This window comes from Pseudorca crassidens, chromosome 2 (assembly GCF_039906515.1).
Source record: "Pseudorca crassidens isolate mPseCra1 chromosome 2, mPseCra1.hap1, whole genome shotgun sequence".
Taxonomy (NCBI): domain Eukaryota; kingdom Metazoa; phylum Chordata; class Mammalia; order Artiodactyla; family Delphinidae; genus Pseudorca; species Pseudorca crassidens.
In genome coordinates this window covers 131,830,955-131,845,741 of record NC_090297.1, presented here as the reverse complement: position 1 = coordinate 131,845,741, position 14,787 = coordinate 131,830,955, and the positions used below count along the sequence as shown (strand labels likewise).

The 14,787-nt window shown below is 42.2% G+C and overlaps 1 protein-coding gene across 4 annotated transcripts in view; it reads left to right on the top strand.

Moving 5' to 3' along the window:
* Nucleotides 1-14,787, top strand: part of ASTN1 (astrotactin 1) — a 329,036-nt gene that overhangs the window by 308,605 nt on the left and 5,644 nt on the right. For all 4 annotated transcript variants that reach the window (XM_067728733.1, XM_067728734.1, XM_067728731.1 and 1 more), the window contains one exon: nucleotides 12,420-12,603. In XM_067728733.1, coding sequence (XP_067584834.1) covers nucleotides 12,420-12,603 — 184 coding nt within the window. The remainder of the gene's footprint in view (nucleotides 1-12,419; nucleotides 12,604-14,787) is intronic.

Here is a 14,787-nt window from a genome sequence, read left to right as displayed (position 1 = left end):
CCTCAGAATGCTGGTCGGATAACTTACTCTCTTCATCGTTTTGGGTGCACATCTGAAAGATGAGATTAGCATAGGAAGGCTACAGATTCAGAATGAATTGCTGTGCCACTCCCTCCCTACCAAAGATGTGTCAAAATCTTCATTCTGTATTTTAGAGTTGTTACGGACCAGTTCTTTGGTAAAGAACTGTCCCTCTTCAGTGCACCAGAATGAGCCCCTGTCAATTAGGAAGAGTTTGTTTTCAGTCAACATCCATTACACGGATAGCACACTTCTCGCTGCTGCTTCTCCTCATGAAGCTCCCTGGAGGTCTTGATATCGTCACTTGCTCTAAGGCTTATTACATCCCCTCCACAACTGGAATTTAACTCTCTTGGGCACCACTTCTGTGGGGCTCTGGCACTAGTTAAAGTGATCTGATCCACTAGTAATTTCTATTAGCAGTTGGACAGCTAATGGACCGATAGCATACGCACATTAACAGAGATGGTGACTGATGCTAGAAGTTTAGGTTGTGCAAGTCTTAATAAGAGAAATGCTGTTGCCAAGCTGGCATGTGGTACCCCTCAAATCACCTTAACTGTGGCTCCTGACTCCAGCTGTATGAAGTTGGCCGTGGGTTGACACAATCCCACAATGTTCAAAGGGTGATTCAAAGTCACAGTGGGTAGAGAGACCTAGACCTACTTTAATTAAAATCACTGATGCTGTAGCACTTTACACCTTCTGAAAGGACTTTCATTTATTGCCTCATTTAACGCGCATGGCATGGTAAAGGCACTGTTATTTTCAACACAGAAATCTGATCACATAACGCCTCTTCTTACAACTCTTTAATGGATTGCTATTCCTCTTGTGATGAAGATCAAGATATGTAACAGGCATATTAGGACTTAAATGGAGGGACCCTTGCCCACTTCACCAGCCTCTTCTTGCCCACACTCCCTATCAATCTCTGTATTTCCTGAAGCCTCACTGCCTTTCTCAGTTCCTCCAACACACCATTTCCATTTCCAACACGGAGCCTTTGCACGTGTTAGTCTCACTACCTCAGATACTCTCCAGTTCCACCCCTTTCACTGATTAACTCCTCTCAGCCTGCAGATTTCAGAGCAAGTGTCCTTCCTCAGTACGGAAGGGGTCCAGGGCCGCTGCTAGATGCCCTCATAGTACCATGTTTCTTTCTTTCAGGACATTTATCTCAGTTTGTTATTATAATGCCTTGTTCAATATCTGTTTACCTCATTAGACAGTGAGTTCCATGAGAGCAGAGTTCTGGTCTCTGTTTGCCTATGATTATGTCCCTAACACTTAGAAAGGAGCATGGTGACTGACTCGTTCCAGGAAACGTAGACTCTGGAGTCAGACCACCCAGGGTCAAATTTCTGCTCTACCATCTAACTACTTGACCTTGAGCAGGGTACTTCACCTTCTGCCTCAGTTTACTACTCTGTAAAATGGGGTGGGGCATAATGGTACCCTAGATAATAAGTTTCTAGTGAGAGTTAAATTAGTGAATTTATGTACAGTGTTTTTAAGTGCCTGTCCAGTAGTAAGTATTCAGTAAATATTAAGGAGTATACATTGTGGGATTGTGTCCCTCATGGTCAACCTGATACAACTGGAGTCAGGAGCCATGAACAAGATGATTTTCAGGCTACTAGCACATCAGCTTAGACACAATATTTCTCTTATTGAAACTTTCCCAACCTAAACTTCCAGCATCAGTCAATGTCTCTGTTAAGATCATCAACCATGCCTAGAGTTTGTTCTCGAGTAGGAACTCAATAAATATTTATTTATTTATGTACTTATTTATTTTTATTGGAGGATAATTGCTTTACAATGATGTGTTAGTTTCTGCTGTACAGCAAAGTGAATCAGCTATATGTATACCTATATCCCCTCCCTCTTGGACGTCCCACCCCCCTAATCCCACCCATCTAGGTCATCACAGAGCACCAAGCTGAGCTTCCTGTACTTTATAGCAGGTTCCCACTATCTTTCGATTTTACGCATGGTAGTGTATGTATGTCAATCCTATCTCCCAATTTGTCCCACCCTCCCCTTCCCCCCTGTGTCCACATGTCCATTCTCTTTGTCTGTGTCTCTGTTCCTGCCCTGCAAATAGGTTCACCTGTACCATTTTTCTAGATTCCACATATATGCGTTACTATATGATTTTTTTTCTCTTTCTGACTTACTTCACTCTGTATGACAGTCTCTAGGTCCATCTACAACTCTACAAATGACCCAATTTCGTTCCTTTTTATGGCTGAGTAATATTCCATTGTATATATATGTGCCACATCTTCTTTAGCCATTCATCTGTCATTGGACATTATGTTGTTTCCATGTCCTGGCTATTGTAAATGGAGCTGCAGTGAACATTGAGATACATGTGTCCTTTAGAATTATGGCTTTCTCAGGGTATATGCCCAGTAGTGGGATTGCTGGGTCATATGGTAGTTCTAGTTTTAGTTTTTTAAGGAACTTCCATACTGTTTTCCACAGTGGCTGTATCAATTTACATTCCCACCAACAGTGTATGAGGATTCCCTTTTCTCCACACCCTCTCCAGCATTTATTGTTTGTAGATTTTTTGATGATGGCCATTCTGACCTGTGTGAGGTGATACCTCATTGTATTTCTCTAATAATTAGTGATATTGAGCTGCCTCTTGGCCATCTGTATGTCTTCTTTGGAGAGAGGTCTGTTTAGGTCTTCTGCCCTTTTTTTTTTTTTTTTTTTTTTTTTTTTTTTTTTTGCGGTACACGGGCCTCTCCCTGCTGTGGCCTCTCCCGTTGCAGAGCACAGGCTCCAGATGCGCAGGCTCAGCGGCCATGGCTCACGGGCCCAACCGCTCCGCGGCATGTGGGATCTTCCCGGACCGGGGCACGAACCCGTGTCCTCCTCATCGGCAGGCAGACTCTCAACCACTGCGCCACCAGGGAAGCCCTTCTGCCCATTTTTTGATTGGGTTGTTTTGTTTTTTATATTGAGCTCCATGAACTGTTTGAATATTCTGGAGATTAATCCTTTGTCCATTGCTTCATTTGCAAATATTTTCTCTCACTCTGAGGGTTGTCTTTTTGTCTAGTTTATGGTTTCCTTTTACAGTTTGCATGGAAACACAAAAGACCCCAGATAGCCAAAGCAATCTTGAGAAAGAAAAACAGAGCTGGAGGAATCAGGCTCCCTGACTTCAAACTATACTACCAAGCTCAGTAATCAAGACAGTATGGTACTGGCACAAAAACAGAAATATAGATCAATGGAACAGGACAGAAAGCCCAGAGATAAACCCACGCACCTATGGTCACCTAATCTATGACAAAGGAGGTAAAAATATACAATGGAGAAAAGACAACCTCTTCAATAAGTGGTGCTGGGAAAACTGGACAGCTACATGTAAAAGAATGGAATTAGAACACTACCTAACACCATACACAAAAATAAGCTCAAAATGGATTAAAGACCTAAATGTAAGGCCAGATACTATAAAACTCTTAGAGGAAAACGTAGGAAAACACTCTTTGACATAAACCACAGCAAGATCTTTTTTGACCCACCTCCTCGAGTAAAGAAAATAAAAATAAACAAATGGGACCTAACTAAATTTAATAACTATTTACTGAATGAATAGAATATTGCCCCCATCTTATAGATGTAGACACTGAGATTCAGAGCAGAGTAAGTAAGCTGACCAGGGTCACAAAGCATCTTACAGGGCCTGTGCTCAGACTCATTATTTGACATCAATCCCTATTTTGCTTGCAATGTTAAATTAGATATTTAGAGGATTATTATGTAAAAGACTGAAAACCTTTCTTTGTCTCTCAATACTGATGAAGAAAAGACATATCAATACATAAAAAAATAGTGTTCAATTTATATAGCAAAATAATTCTCCTTCTCAGGATTATTGGTGTCCACTGAGATGTTATAGTAGAATGGAGACCCTTAGTATAAGACAAATGTGCTTCTCTCTGGAGTGAGTGTTGCCTGGTTTGTAGGGTATGGACTGAATGACTTTTGAAGGTCTCTGAAATCCCTTGATGATGAAAGCAGAATCTGGGGTTGAAAACACCTAGATGAGAGACTGGGAAGGACCCAAGTTACCCTTATTTCATCATCTGTTGATTTCTTACTCCAAGCCAGAGTAAGAACAGGTGTTGAGAAGGTGTCCCAGCTATTTCCGTTTTGGAGAATTTGCTGATGTCCTTGCCAGCAGTGGTAGGCACCTTGGACTTGTTTGCTGAATAGGCAGCAGGCTGGTTGGACGTCAGTGGGGTGAATAGCACGTAGGAGAGATGCCAGACAGTGCCACCTGCAGGAACAGATGGATAGAAGCAACTCTGGAATAAAGAGTGGCCAGCAAAGAATAATCTGCCCAGGAGAGACCGCTATACTATTTCTCTGTGGGGCTTCTTTGTGTTAATCTCGTCCCCAAAGCATATCAAGATGTGCTTCTGACCATTTGTGCTCCCTGACAAAGAAGACTTTCTGAAATCCCAGCAGACCAGCTGGGAGCACGAGAAGCAACTTAATGCTGAGAGAATGAAATAACATTCCCAGGTCCCGTTATCCTTCAGCCAGAGAGGAGTCCTATACGGGGCAGATGTGGAGATTAATGAGTTAGACTAATTGAGGACATCCTTGCAAATTAATACAGGCCTGGCCGTTATGCCAAAAAACATAAGCTTTGCCTCCTTCAAACCCAGATGGCGATCATAAATAGAGCTCACTTGGGTTGAGTTTACAACTAGTGACAAATGGGAATTACCTTTTAAGTGACCCAGAGCATGACCTCAGCTCCTAATTATCTAGCAGGAAGCCAGACCCTATTTCTTTTTGTTTTTTTAATCTTATTTTATTTAGTTTTTTATACAACAGGTTCTTATTAGTCATCAATTTTATACACATCAGTGTGTACATGTCAGTCCATACCCTATTTCTTATACGATCATTTTCCTAACCTAGATACTTTCTATGGAGAATTTTACTGCCTTATGACAGTAAAGTCACTGAGCAAGGAAGTTTCTACCAATGTTTTACTGAAAACACCCTTTTCCCAGCAGGAAAGGCTAGTCAGTAATAAGGTCAACCTAGTCTCTAGGTTGGGGCATGACCTTCAGGGGTTCTTCATGTGGCTTCACTAAGTGAAGGCTAGTTCTCATTCATCTTTCCTCCAACATCCATCCTCCTTTCCTGATGCCAAACATAAATCCTATCCATTTCTTCATTTGCTTCTTCCACAGTCATTTATTAATTAATACCACAATCTGGTGTTCGATGCTAAAGAAACAAAAAGAACTAGGCTCAGAATCTATTTTCAAGAACTTTATAATCAGATTTCATGAATTTATCAAATTAGACAACTTATCTTAAGCCCTTACTAAATAGCTGGTCTAGGCATTGGGGGCAAAATTCCCCTGCCTCATGGAGATTATATTTAAGCAGGGGTGACAAAGCAAAAAAGTAGCAAAATAAGTAATATTTCAGATAGTGGCATACATTATGGAGACATATAAGCAGGGAAATGGTTTAGGAAGGCAGGGGGTAGAATTTCAACTAGAGTGGGCTGAGAGGAAGGAGAAGGAGGAAAGCACACAGATATCTGGAGGTGGTCCATTCCAATAGAGGAGCCGCAGTGCAGACATCCTTGGCGTGTTTGAAGAAGAGAAAGGAGGCTCCTCTGGTGAGAAAGATGATAAGAAGGAAAGGAACAGGAGAGGAGCTCTGAGAGGCTGTGGGGAAGATCCTGTAATGCTTGGTCATCAGAGTTGGCAATGGGATTCTGCTAGGGACTGGGATGGGAAGCCCTGGAAAACTTTGGGCAGAAGAATGACATGATCAGACTTAATGTTACAGGATCGTTCTGTCTACTTTGTTGAGCATGGACTCCAAATATTGGGTCCAAGGTGGAAGTGGGAAGACTGATTAGAAGGCTATGGCAATACAGAGGAAAGATGATATTGTTTTAAACTAGAATGATCAGGATATAGGTGATGAGAAGTGGTCCAATTCTAAATTATTTTGATGGTAGAACTAAAAGGATTTGCTAAATGGATTGGGCGTGGAGCATGGGAGAAAGAAGAGTTCTTCCAGCCTTATCCTATATTGTGAAAAGCGATGTATAGAGGTGTGTCCAAAGTGCTTAGCTGAAGCAAGACCACCTAGGTCAGCTAAGCAAGACCACCTAGGTCAACTGCTTGTGATGTTTCCCTGGCAGAGCCTAGCAGCCTATGTGAAGGTAAAGGAAAAGCAGAAGATGGAGCAAGCTACTTGAGGTCACTAGCCATGGGCCGCGTAGATCAGGCCAAGTAGAAAAGGGTGTAAATACAGGACTGGCGCCTGGAGTGAGCGAAGATGTCAAGGGACTTGGGGTTTCTGTCATTGAAGAACAGATTTGGTAGCAATAAGAAGTATAGGAACCATGAAAAGAGGTTGTGTTCACAGTACATATGTGATATTTGGATTTATTATTTCAGAGATGGAGAAGTTCTCAGCCCAGTGATTGGCTTTGATGGTGGGGGAGTCTCTAGACTTAAGCAGGCCTTTCATTTTGGCAGTGAAGTCACCCAAAATGGTGATAAGAAATGAGGTGGAGAAGATAACCAGATGCCAGATGCTGCCATGTTTGGAGAAGCATAGTTAGGAAGTGAGTGGTGGGAAATAGAAAGAGACAGGTAAGGTTTCAAAGTGGACGGACTTTTACATATATTGAGAGAAAAAATTGTTTTCGGGGAGGCGGCTCTTTTCTGGTGTATGAGAAGGATCCCTCAGTACTGGAGAAGGTGTCATGCAGGTTGCAGCCAACGCAGGGGTATGGAGGGAAGGAAGAGTGCGTTCCAAGGTCAAGGGTGAACGGAGAGTTGGTTGCCACGTAACAGTGTTGGTCCCAGAGGAAGTAAGAACGTTTTGAGAGAATGAATGAGTATAGAACAGTGGTGCTCAAAGTGTGGTCCAGACAAGCAGCATCAGCCTCCCCTGGGAACTTGTTAGATGTGCCAGTACTCAGGTTCCAGCTGAGACCTACTGGATCAGGAACTCCAGTGGGAACCAGAAATCTGTGCTTCCACAAGCCTTCCAGCTTGTGAATCAAGTTTAATTCTCAAGTTTGAGAATCATTGGTGTGAAGGAAGCACAGAGCAGCATGGGGAGAGAAGGGTCGGGGAGAGGACAGACAGACTTGGAGGATGGGGGAAAGGGGCTTTGCAATTTGGACAGTGCTTAGAATGACAAAAATATAAAGCCAGTTGGGATTCATTGTCCTCAAGTTTTCACGTGGAATTCTATGGTCAGTTACTTCAGTGTGGGGACAGACTGGGGTTTCAGGTAGCTCCCCCCGAAATAATGAAAATGATGACTTAGGACCTCCGTTCAGGAGACTTTTGTTACAGCAGCCGAGGAAGCCATTGGCAGAAGGTATAGGTGCTTCCCAGGATTCTTACTTCATAGGAAAAAGAGCAACCACTGCTGGGGGATAAGAAAGCTCCCTTCTGCCCCTGGAGTCACTCCTCTCATTTAAATAAGACTATTTCCCCACTCTTGGACTCTTGTGTTTCAGCCTCTCTCTGTGTCATGGCATTGGGAAAAGCATGATCTAGTAGAGAACCAGTAACAGGAATTTTAAAAAATAATATCTGCTATTGCCCAACTCTCCCCCTCACTCACTTCCAGACACCATGGCTTATTGCTGCTTTCAGGTCTGCTGCCCACCATAGCTGGGGGGGCCTCCGTGCTGGCATTTCCTCCCCTCCTATGCTGTGCCCCAGATATCCTCACAGATCGTTCTCTCCCCTCCTCCAAGCCATGGCTTGAATGTCATCTTTTCAGTGACAACCCTCTATTTAAAATTGCAATGCCCCACGCAGCACTCCCAATGCTCCTTCTCCTGTTTTACTTTTCCCCACTTTCTAGCACACTGTATATTACTTATTATGTGTATTGCTTAGCTGAATGTGTCCTACCACCAGACTGTAAGGGTCATAGGATGAGGACTTTTTGTCAAAGTTTCTCCCTGGTGTAGCCAAGTACCTAGAAAAATGTCAAGCACGTGGTAAGCACTCAGTAAAAATATTTACGGAATGAATTAATGAATAAAAGTGTACTTGCTTTGTCCAGACATCATGCTAAAGAAATGCTTTACATTCGATATCACTCTTAGCCTCACAATAACCTTGGAAGATATGTGTTATTAACCATCACTGAACAGACAAGGAAACTAAAACCCAGAGAGGTTAAGTAACATGTCCAAGGCCACACAGCTAGTGTAGTGGAGCCCAACTCCATTTGATGTCATGGTGCCTATTCCTTTTTTTTTTTTTTAACACCTTTATTGGAGTATAATTGCTTTACAATGGTGTGTTAGTTTCTGCTTTATAACAAAGTGAATCAGTTATACATATACATATGTTCCCATATCTCTTCCCTCTTGCGTCTCCCTCCCTCCTACCCTCCCTATCCCACCCCTCTAGGTGGTCACAAAGCACCGAGCTGATCTCCCTGTGCTATGCGGCTGCTTCCCACTAGCTATCTATTGTACGTTTGGTAGTGTATATATGTCCATGCCACTCTCTCACTTTGTTCCAGCTTACCCTTCCCCCTCCCCATATCCTCAAGTCCATTCTCTAGTAGGTCTGTGTCTTTATTCCCATCTTACCCCTAGTTTCTTCATGACCTTTTTCTTTTTTCTTAGATTCCATATATATGTGTTAGCATACGGTATTTGTTTTTCTCTTTCTGACTTACTTCACTCTGTATAACAGACTCTAGGTCCATCCACCTCACTACAAATAACTTAATTTCGTTTCTTTTTATGGCTGAGTAATATTCCACTGTATATATGCGCCACATCTTCTTTATCCATTCATCTGTTGATGGACACTTAGGTTGTTTCCATGTCGTGGCTATTGTAAATAGAGCTGCAATGAACATTGTGGTGCATGACTCTTTTTTGAATTATGGTTTGCTCAGGGTATATGCCCAGTAGTGGGATTGCTGGGTCGTATGGTAGTTCTATTTGTAGTTTTTTAAGGAACCTCCATACTGTTCCCCATAGTGGCTGTATCAATTTACATTCCCCATGGTGCCTATTCTTAACCATACTTTTGGATCTGAAGCCTTCAGTCCCAGCCCTGTTCATTTATTCTGATGCCCGAGAGATATTGGCTCCCTTCTCTTTTTTTTTTTTTTTTTTTTTGTGATGAAGCTGTGTATGTAGACACCCTGCCATCTCTTCACCTGCATTTTAACTATTCCTGAACACCATGCATGTCAAAGAGAGGGAAGACAGATTCCTGTTTTGGAAAACTCGAGACTTCTGTGAAGCTGAAAGCTGGGTTAAATGATAACCAAAAATATCTTATAGTCTAACTTTCTTTGAGTTAGTGAATTCTTGAGATGCTATGAAAGCTAATGAAATAATATCCATAAATTCCCTCATTGGAGATAGGAGGGGCCAGAAATATTCGGTCTCTAGGAGCCTAGCGTGTAGATTTTTCTGAATATAATATCCCATTTACCGATGAAGGCTTTTAAGCACACCCTGGTGTTAGATTATCTTGGTTTTAGGAGATTTACGGTAGAAACTGGGACTATCCCGCCTGGTCTCAGGCACAAATGCTTCTGCTAACGGGAAGCATTAGCCTACTCTAGCTGGATATTACTATTGTGTTAGGAGAATAGTAAGTATGCCAGAAAACACCTTCTCAGTCATCACTGTTGCTCAGCAGACTGTCACAACCAGGGCCTTAGGCCTGTGATGCTATGTCCCATCACTGGAAATAAGAACAGATTGACAGCAGTAAAAGGATAAGAGAAGGGACCCCTGGGCTTCCCTGGGGGCACAGTGGTTGAGAGTCCACCTGCCGGTGCAGGGGACACGGGTTCGTGCCCCGGTCCGGGAGGATCCCACATGCCGCGGAGCGGCTGGACCCGTGAGCCATGGCCACTGAGCCTGCGTGTCCGGAGCCTGTGCTCCTCAATGGGAGAGGCCACAACAGTGAGAGGCCCGTGTACCACAAAAAAAAAAAAAAAAAAAAAGAGAAGGAACCCTGAACCTCCCTGTCTGGGCTCTGGTCTATTCACCTGCGTTTCTGCACTGCTGGTCATTCTTCTCTAAGTACGTACTCCCTGCCTCCCAGTGAACAAGCACAGCTCTTAGAATAGTCCTTCTGCTTCTTTCCATTTCTACTCCAGAAATGACAGACTCCCTGCATATCTACTAGGACTCTCTCTTACTTGGAATTTATGGGCCAGCCAGGGCAATGTCCTCTACCAGAAATAGTCACCCCAGAAAGCATCCCCCAAGACTCTGCCTCCTGTATCTTAAATTGGTTAAACACTACCATCCCCTGAGCAGGTGCAAAAGAGCAATGGAAGATAGAGTTTTAAAGCTTGACTCCAGCCCACACTGGCTATATGACCTTGGGCAGGTAACCTGGCCTCATTTGTAGCACAAAGACATTCATATTCATTGTGCAGTGGTGGTATGAGGATTAGAATTCACACATGTAAAGTTCTTGGCAATCACTAGGATGTTAATACATAAATACCAGAGCTCTTTATATTCTATATAATTTTTATTTATATTCTTTCTATTCTATATAATAAATACCAGAGATCTTTATAGTCTAAATCACTGTCCACTTTATCTCTTGATCTTATTTTAACAACCTGAGAATTTTAAAGTCCTGAAAATCTGAATGGATTTCTCAGCTGAAATTATTTTTATTGCAGCTTAAAGATGCTGGTTACAAGGGTTTAATTGCTAAAGGGTTGGTACAACCCAGGTCTGGAGATATATCACCAGAAACCCTCCACCAAAGTGGATTCAAATGACTGCCAAGGTCATAAATTTCACTCACTTAGCTAACATTTTTTGATCTATTATTTTGTCTGGCCTTATTCTTGCCACTCAGGACACTGGGGAAGTGAGGTCTGGCTCCTGTTTTCATAGGCAATGGGCAAGATAGACAAAAAGGGAAATTATTGCAATGCTTGGGCAGAGTAGAGGTAGAAATTTTATTCATTCCAACCCAGGAAACTCTTAAAATGATGACTCAGTCATCGCCAGCAGCCTTGAATTCACTTGGAGTAGTGACAAGGGATCAGGGCCTTTAGGCTAACAGGGGGTCAAGTGGGCAAAGTCTGGCTTAGAAGCCTGTAGACTTAGTCTCTTCATCCCCTGATTTAACACTGGATCTGAGAAAAAGCTCTCCAGATCTCAGTTCCCAGCTGTTTAGAAAGAAAATGTCAACAAATCTCCTTTCTGACAGGTTTAATAAGAAAATATTTAATGATAAAGTGCTTTGAGCGCCACAGGAGAAAATGCCAAGGCTACACAAATTCATTGCCCCTTTGCCACATCACCAAGTTCAATCTTAGCAATGTATACCTTGGAGGCAGAAATATAAGAGGTATAAATTAAGCCAAAAGATCGCTCGTTTGGAACTGCAGAATGCACTGGATTCAACGTACATGTCAGCACAGATCTGCAAGCTTGCCTTCTTCCCTGTCTGGGTGGCCCTAGCTAAAAGACCCGCATTCCTGCAGTCGGGGCTAGGTTGCTCTTGGCACTGTGGCTACTCCAGGTTCTTCACGTTGCTGGAGGCGTAACCTGACAGCTCCTGACCTCATCCCTGAGCCGAAGGCTGCTCCCCGCTGCCCAGGGCTGCCCCATTGCTTTTGCAGGACTCACTTTGTACCCAAGCATGCAGCCTAGAGGTGCAGGGGAGTTAATGCCTCATGGGGGCAAATGTGAAAAGTCCCCATGGACCAATCCTGAATGGGAGCTGGATATAAAGGCTTCTTCTGTTCTTCCCCAGATGGACCAGTGAGGATCCAATAGCTTCATACATCCTCTCCTGCGAAACATAGCCATCAACTCCTTAGAGCATTTTCTTATATTCACTCTGCCTCCTGTCTTGCCTCATTTCTCTCTATCCTCCGTCCTGCTTCTCTGGGAATGCATTTGCCAATACAGTATCAATCTATGAGCTCTTGCCTCAGGCTCTGTATTATTAGGAAACATGGGTGAAGACAAAGAATATTATCACCTAAGTTGACCTTAGAGAGATTCTATTTGAAGCCTTTCATTGTATAGAAGAGAAAACTGAAACCTGATAGGGCAGTAGGTTCAGTATTCTTTGAGTAATATCACACACACACACACACACACACGTATATATACACACACATATACATGCATATACACAGCTATGTGCCTGTATTTATAATCATTTATGTATATGTGTGTGTGTATATATATATATATATATATATATATATATATATACGTGTGTGTATATATATATGTATACGTGTGTGTGTGTGTGTGTGTATATATATATATATATATATATATATATATATGTATAATCTTACTTATTGGCCTTTTCTCCCATCCTCAGAAATAGCAGACAAGATCTACAATCTCTTCAATGGCTATACCAGTGGGAAGGAGCAGCAGACCGCCTACAACACCCTCCTGGATCTGGGTTCCCCCACTCTCCATCGAGTCCTCTACCACTATAACCAGCATTACGAGAGTTTTGGAGAATTCACCTGGCGGTGTGAGGATGAATTAGGTCCCAGGTAAGCAGTAAACTTCATTATCTCTTTTAAAGACCTCAGCTTTTTGAAATTTTGTACCTCTTCCACTATAATACTGCCTTCATGAATTTGCAGATATCCTGGGTGAGCTTAGCTGCTGTAAGTCCTGTGCTTCTAGACAGCTCAGTTCATACTGATTAGTTATGGATAAGCTGTATTTATGCTGTATTTAAGTCAAGCCATGAATGCATTTCCTGAACTCTGAAAAAACCTTTGTCCTTGAGTTGTTTTACCCCCTCCTTATCATGCTGACACAGCATTCCAAAGGCTAAACTGTAGGAGCCCAAAGCTTAGTCTTTTGAAAGAAAATTAGGAATTTTATTGAAGAGGTTATCCAAAAATATTTACTGCATATGAACTTTACATATGTTATGTGCATATACAGACGTATTTCGAGCTAAATTCTACATTCTCTTGAAAGGCAGAATGGGGGTAGCCAATGACCCATCTTGACATCTAACCTGGCCAAAGTTAGGATAATGTAGTGTTTGCCAACTTGCCCTGGCCCCAAGGCTACAACTTCCCAATACTCAGTACTCCTGCTTTTAGGTTATATAGCCCAGATAGAGTTCTTGGAAAGAGAGGAATGGGAAGAATGCATAGAGATAACACCTTTCCTTTGTTCCATTCAACATGGCTGTGTATTGCTGCTCTGAGAAGAGAAGGTTTCTCTAGAAATACTAAGATTTTCAGATAAACACAGTGAAGAGGCTTTTCACGTGGAATGTCCCCAAACTTGTATGTCCCCAAACTATTTAGGAGTTCATAAAGAAAAAAAAATAGGGGAAGGAAGGAAGGGAGGGAGGGAAGGAAAGAAAGAAGAGAAAGAAAGAGAGGAAAAAAATAAATGAAGAAAATCAGTACAGTAGGATCCTCGGGCACTCAGAATTCTTGCTGTCCTGCCAAAAGGGATCAATAAAAGCATCACCCGAAAGTCATCCCATTTGTCTGATATCTGATCAATTGGAAAGGAGACTTAGTCTCAGGACGCCTCGTATGACCTGAATTTATAAACTTTTCTAGAAGACCATTGTACAGGACATCCCCCGCCCCGCTACCTATTTTCTTTCTTTTGAAGAAAGGAGAAAATTTAGGATTACCTTCCTAAAATAAAATGATTTTATGTGTAAGGTCAGGAAGAATCTTTCTGCATTCCATAAATTATTTCCCGAAGTTTATAAAGGTTGGTTATTCTTGGGCAAACAGATGCCATGGCTATGGACAGGACACAGAGGGAAATATATAAGGGGGCTTTAATTTGTTCTGTCTCAATTTTGGTAAAAAGCAAACCCTGGGTTAGAAGGTAGATATGTATTAAGAAATAGCCTCCCTGCTCCATACCTTACCATCACTCCTGTCCTTATTATTACTCATACCTAATATCATCCCCTCTCTCCAGCTCTCTCCCCAATTCCCTTCATGCTCTCTCCTCCCTCCTTCTGACATTTATTGAGTACATATATGCAGTTCTTTGTCAAGGAGCATAAATGTCACAATTTGAATAGCACTAACATTGCATACATCATCTTGACTTCCAAGGGAATTTGAACTGCTTTTAAAATTTCTCTCTTGTAACTCAAGAGTCAGAAGGAAAATTGGTTAATGAAGAAAGTGCTCAGGGGAAAAAAATGCCGATCTCACTGTAAAGTAAGGCCTGCTGCTGACTTGACACTGTCTTCTCAAAAAGAGAAGACTCTCAGGAGTCTTCCCAGGAGACTCTTTCATGTGTAATACTGGTTTTTTAAGGCTATATATTAGGGGGGAAAATTGTAGTTTCATTAGCTTGTGGAAAATCAAGTTTCGCTTTTCAGTGTCATGGATCTGGGGGAGAACCACAGGAAACAAGAAGTCTCCTGCCTTGAGATACTTCACCACTTTGGAGTTAGTTGTGAGAATAAATAGAAAAGGGTCAGAGGGTATATACGCCCTGCAAGCAAGCAGAAAGTATTCCCTTGCTTCAGTTAAATCCAATTCCATTAAAGTTCATGGAAGCCTCCATGAGAGTTGAAATACCTTGAGGACAGCCTTGGTCGCATTGCTCTTAAGAAAGAAGAAGGCTCTGAGACGGTCAAGGACGTACCCAAATTAATTATTATCTTTTTTTAAAAACGGAGCAATGAAAATAGCCACAAAAAACTCCATGGGCTAATTAAATCCATTTGTTTG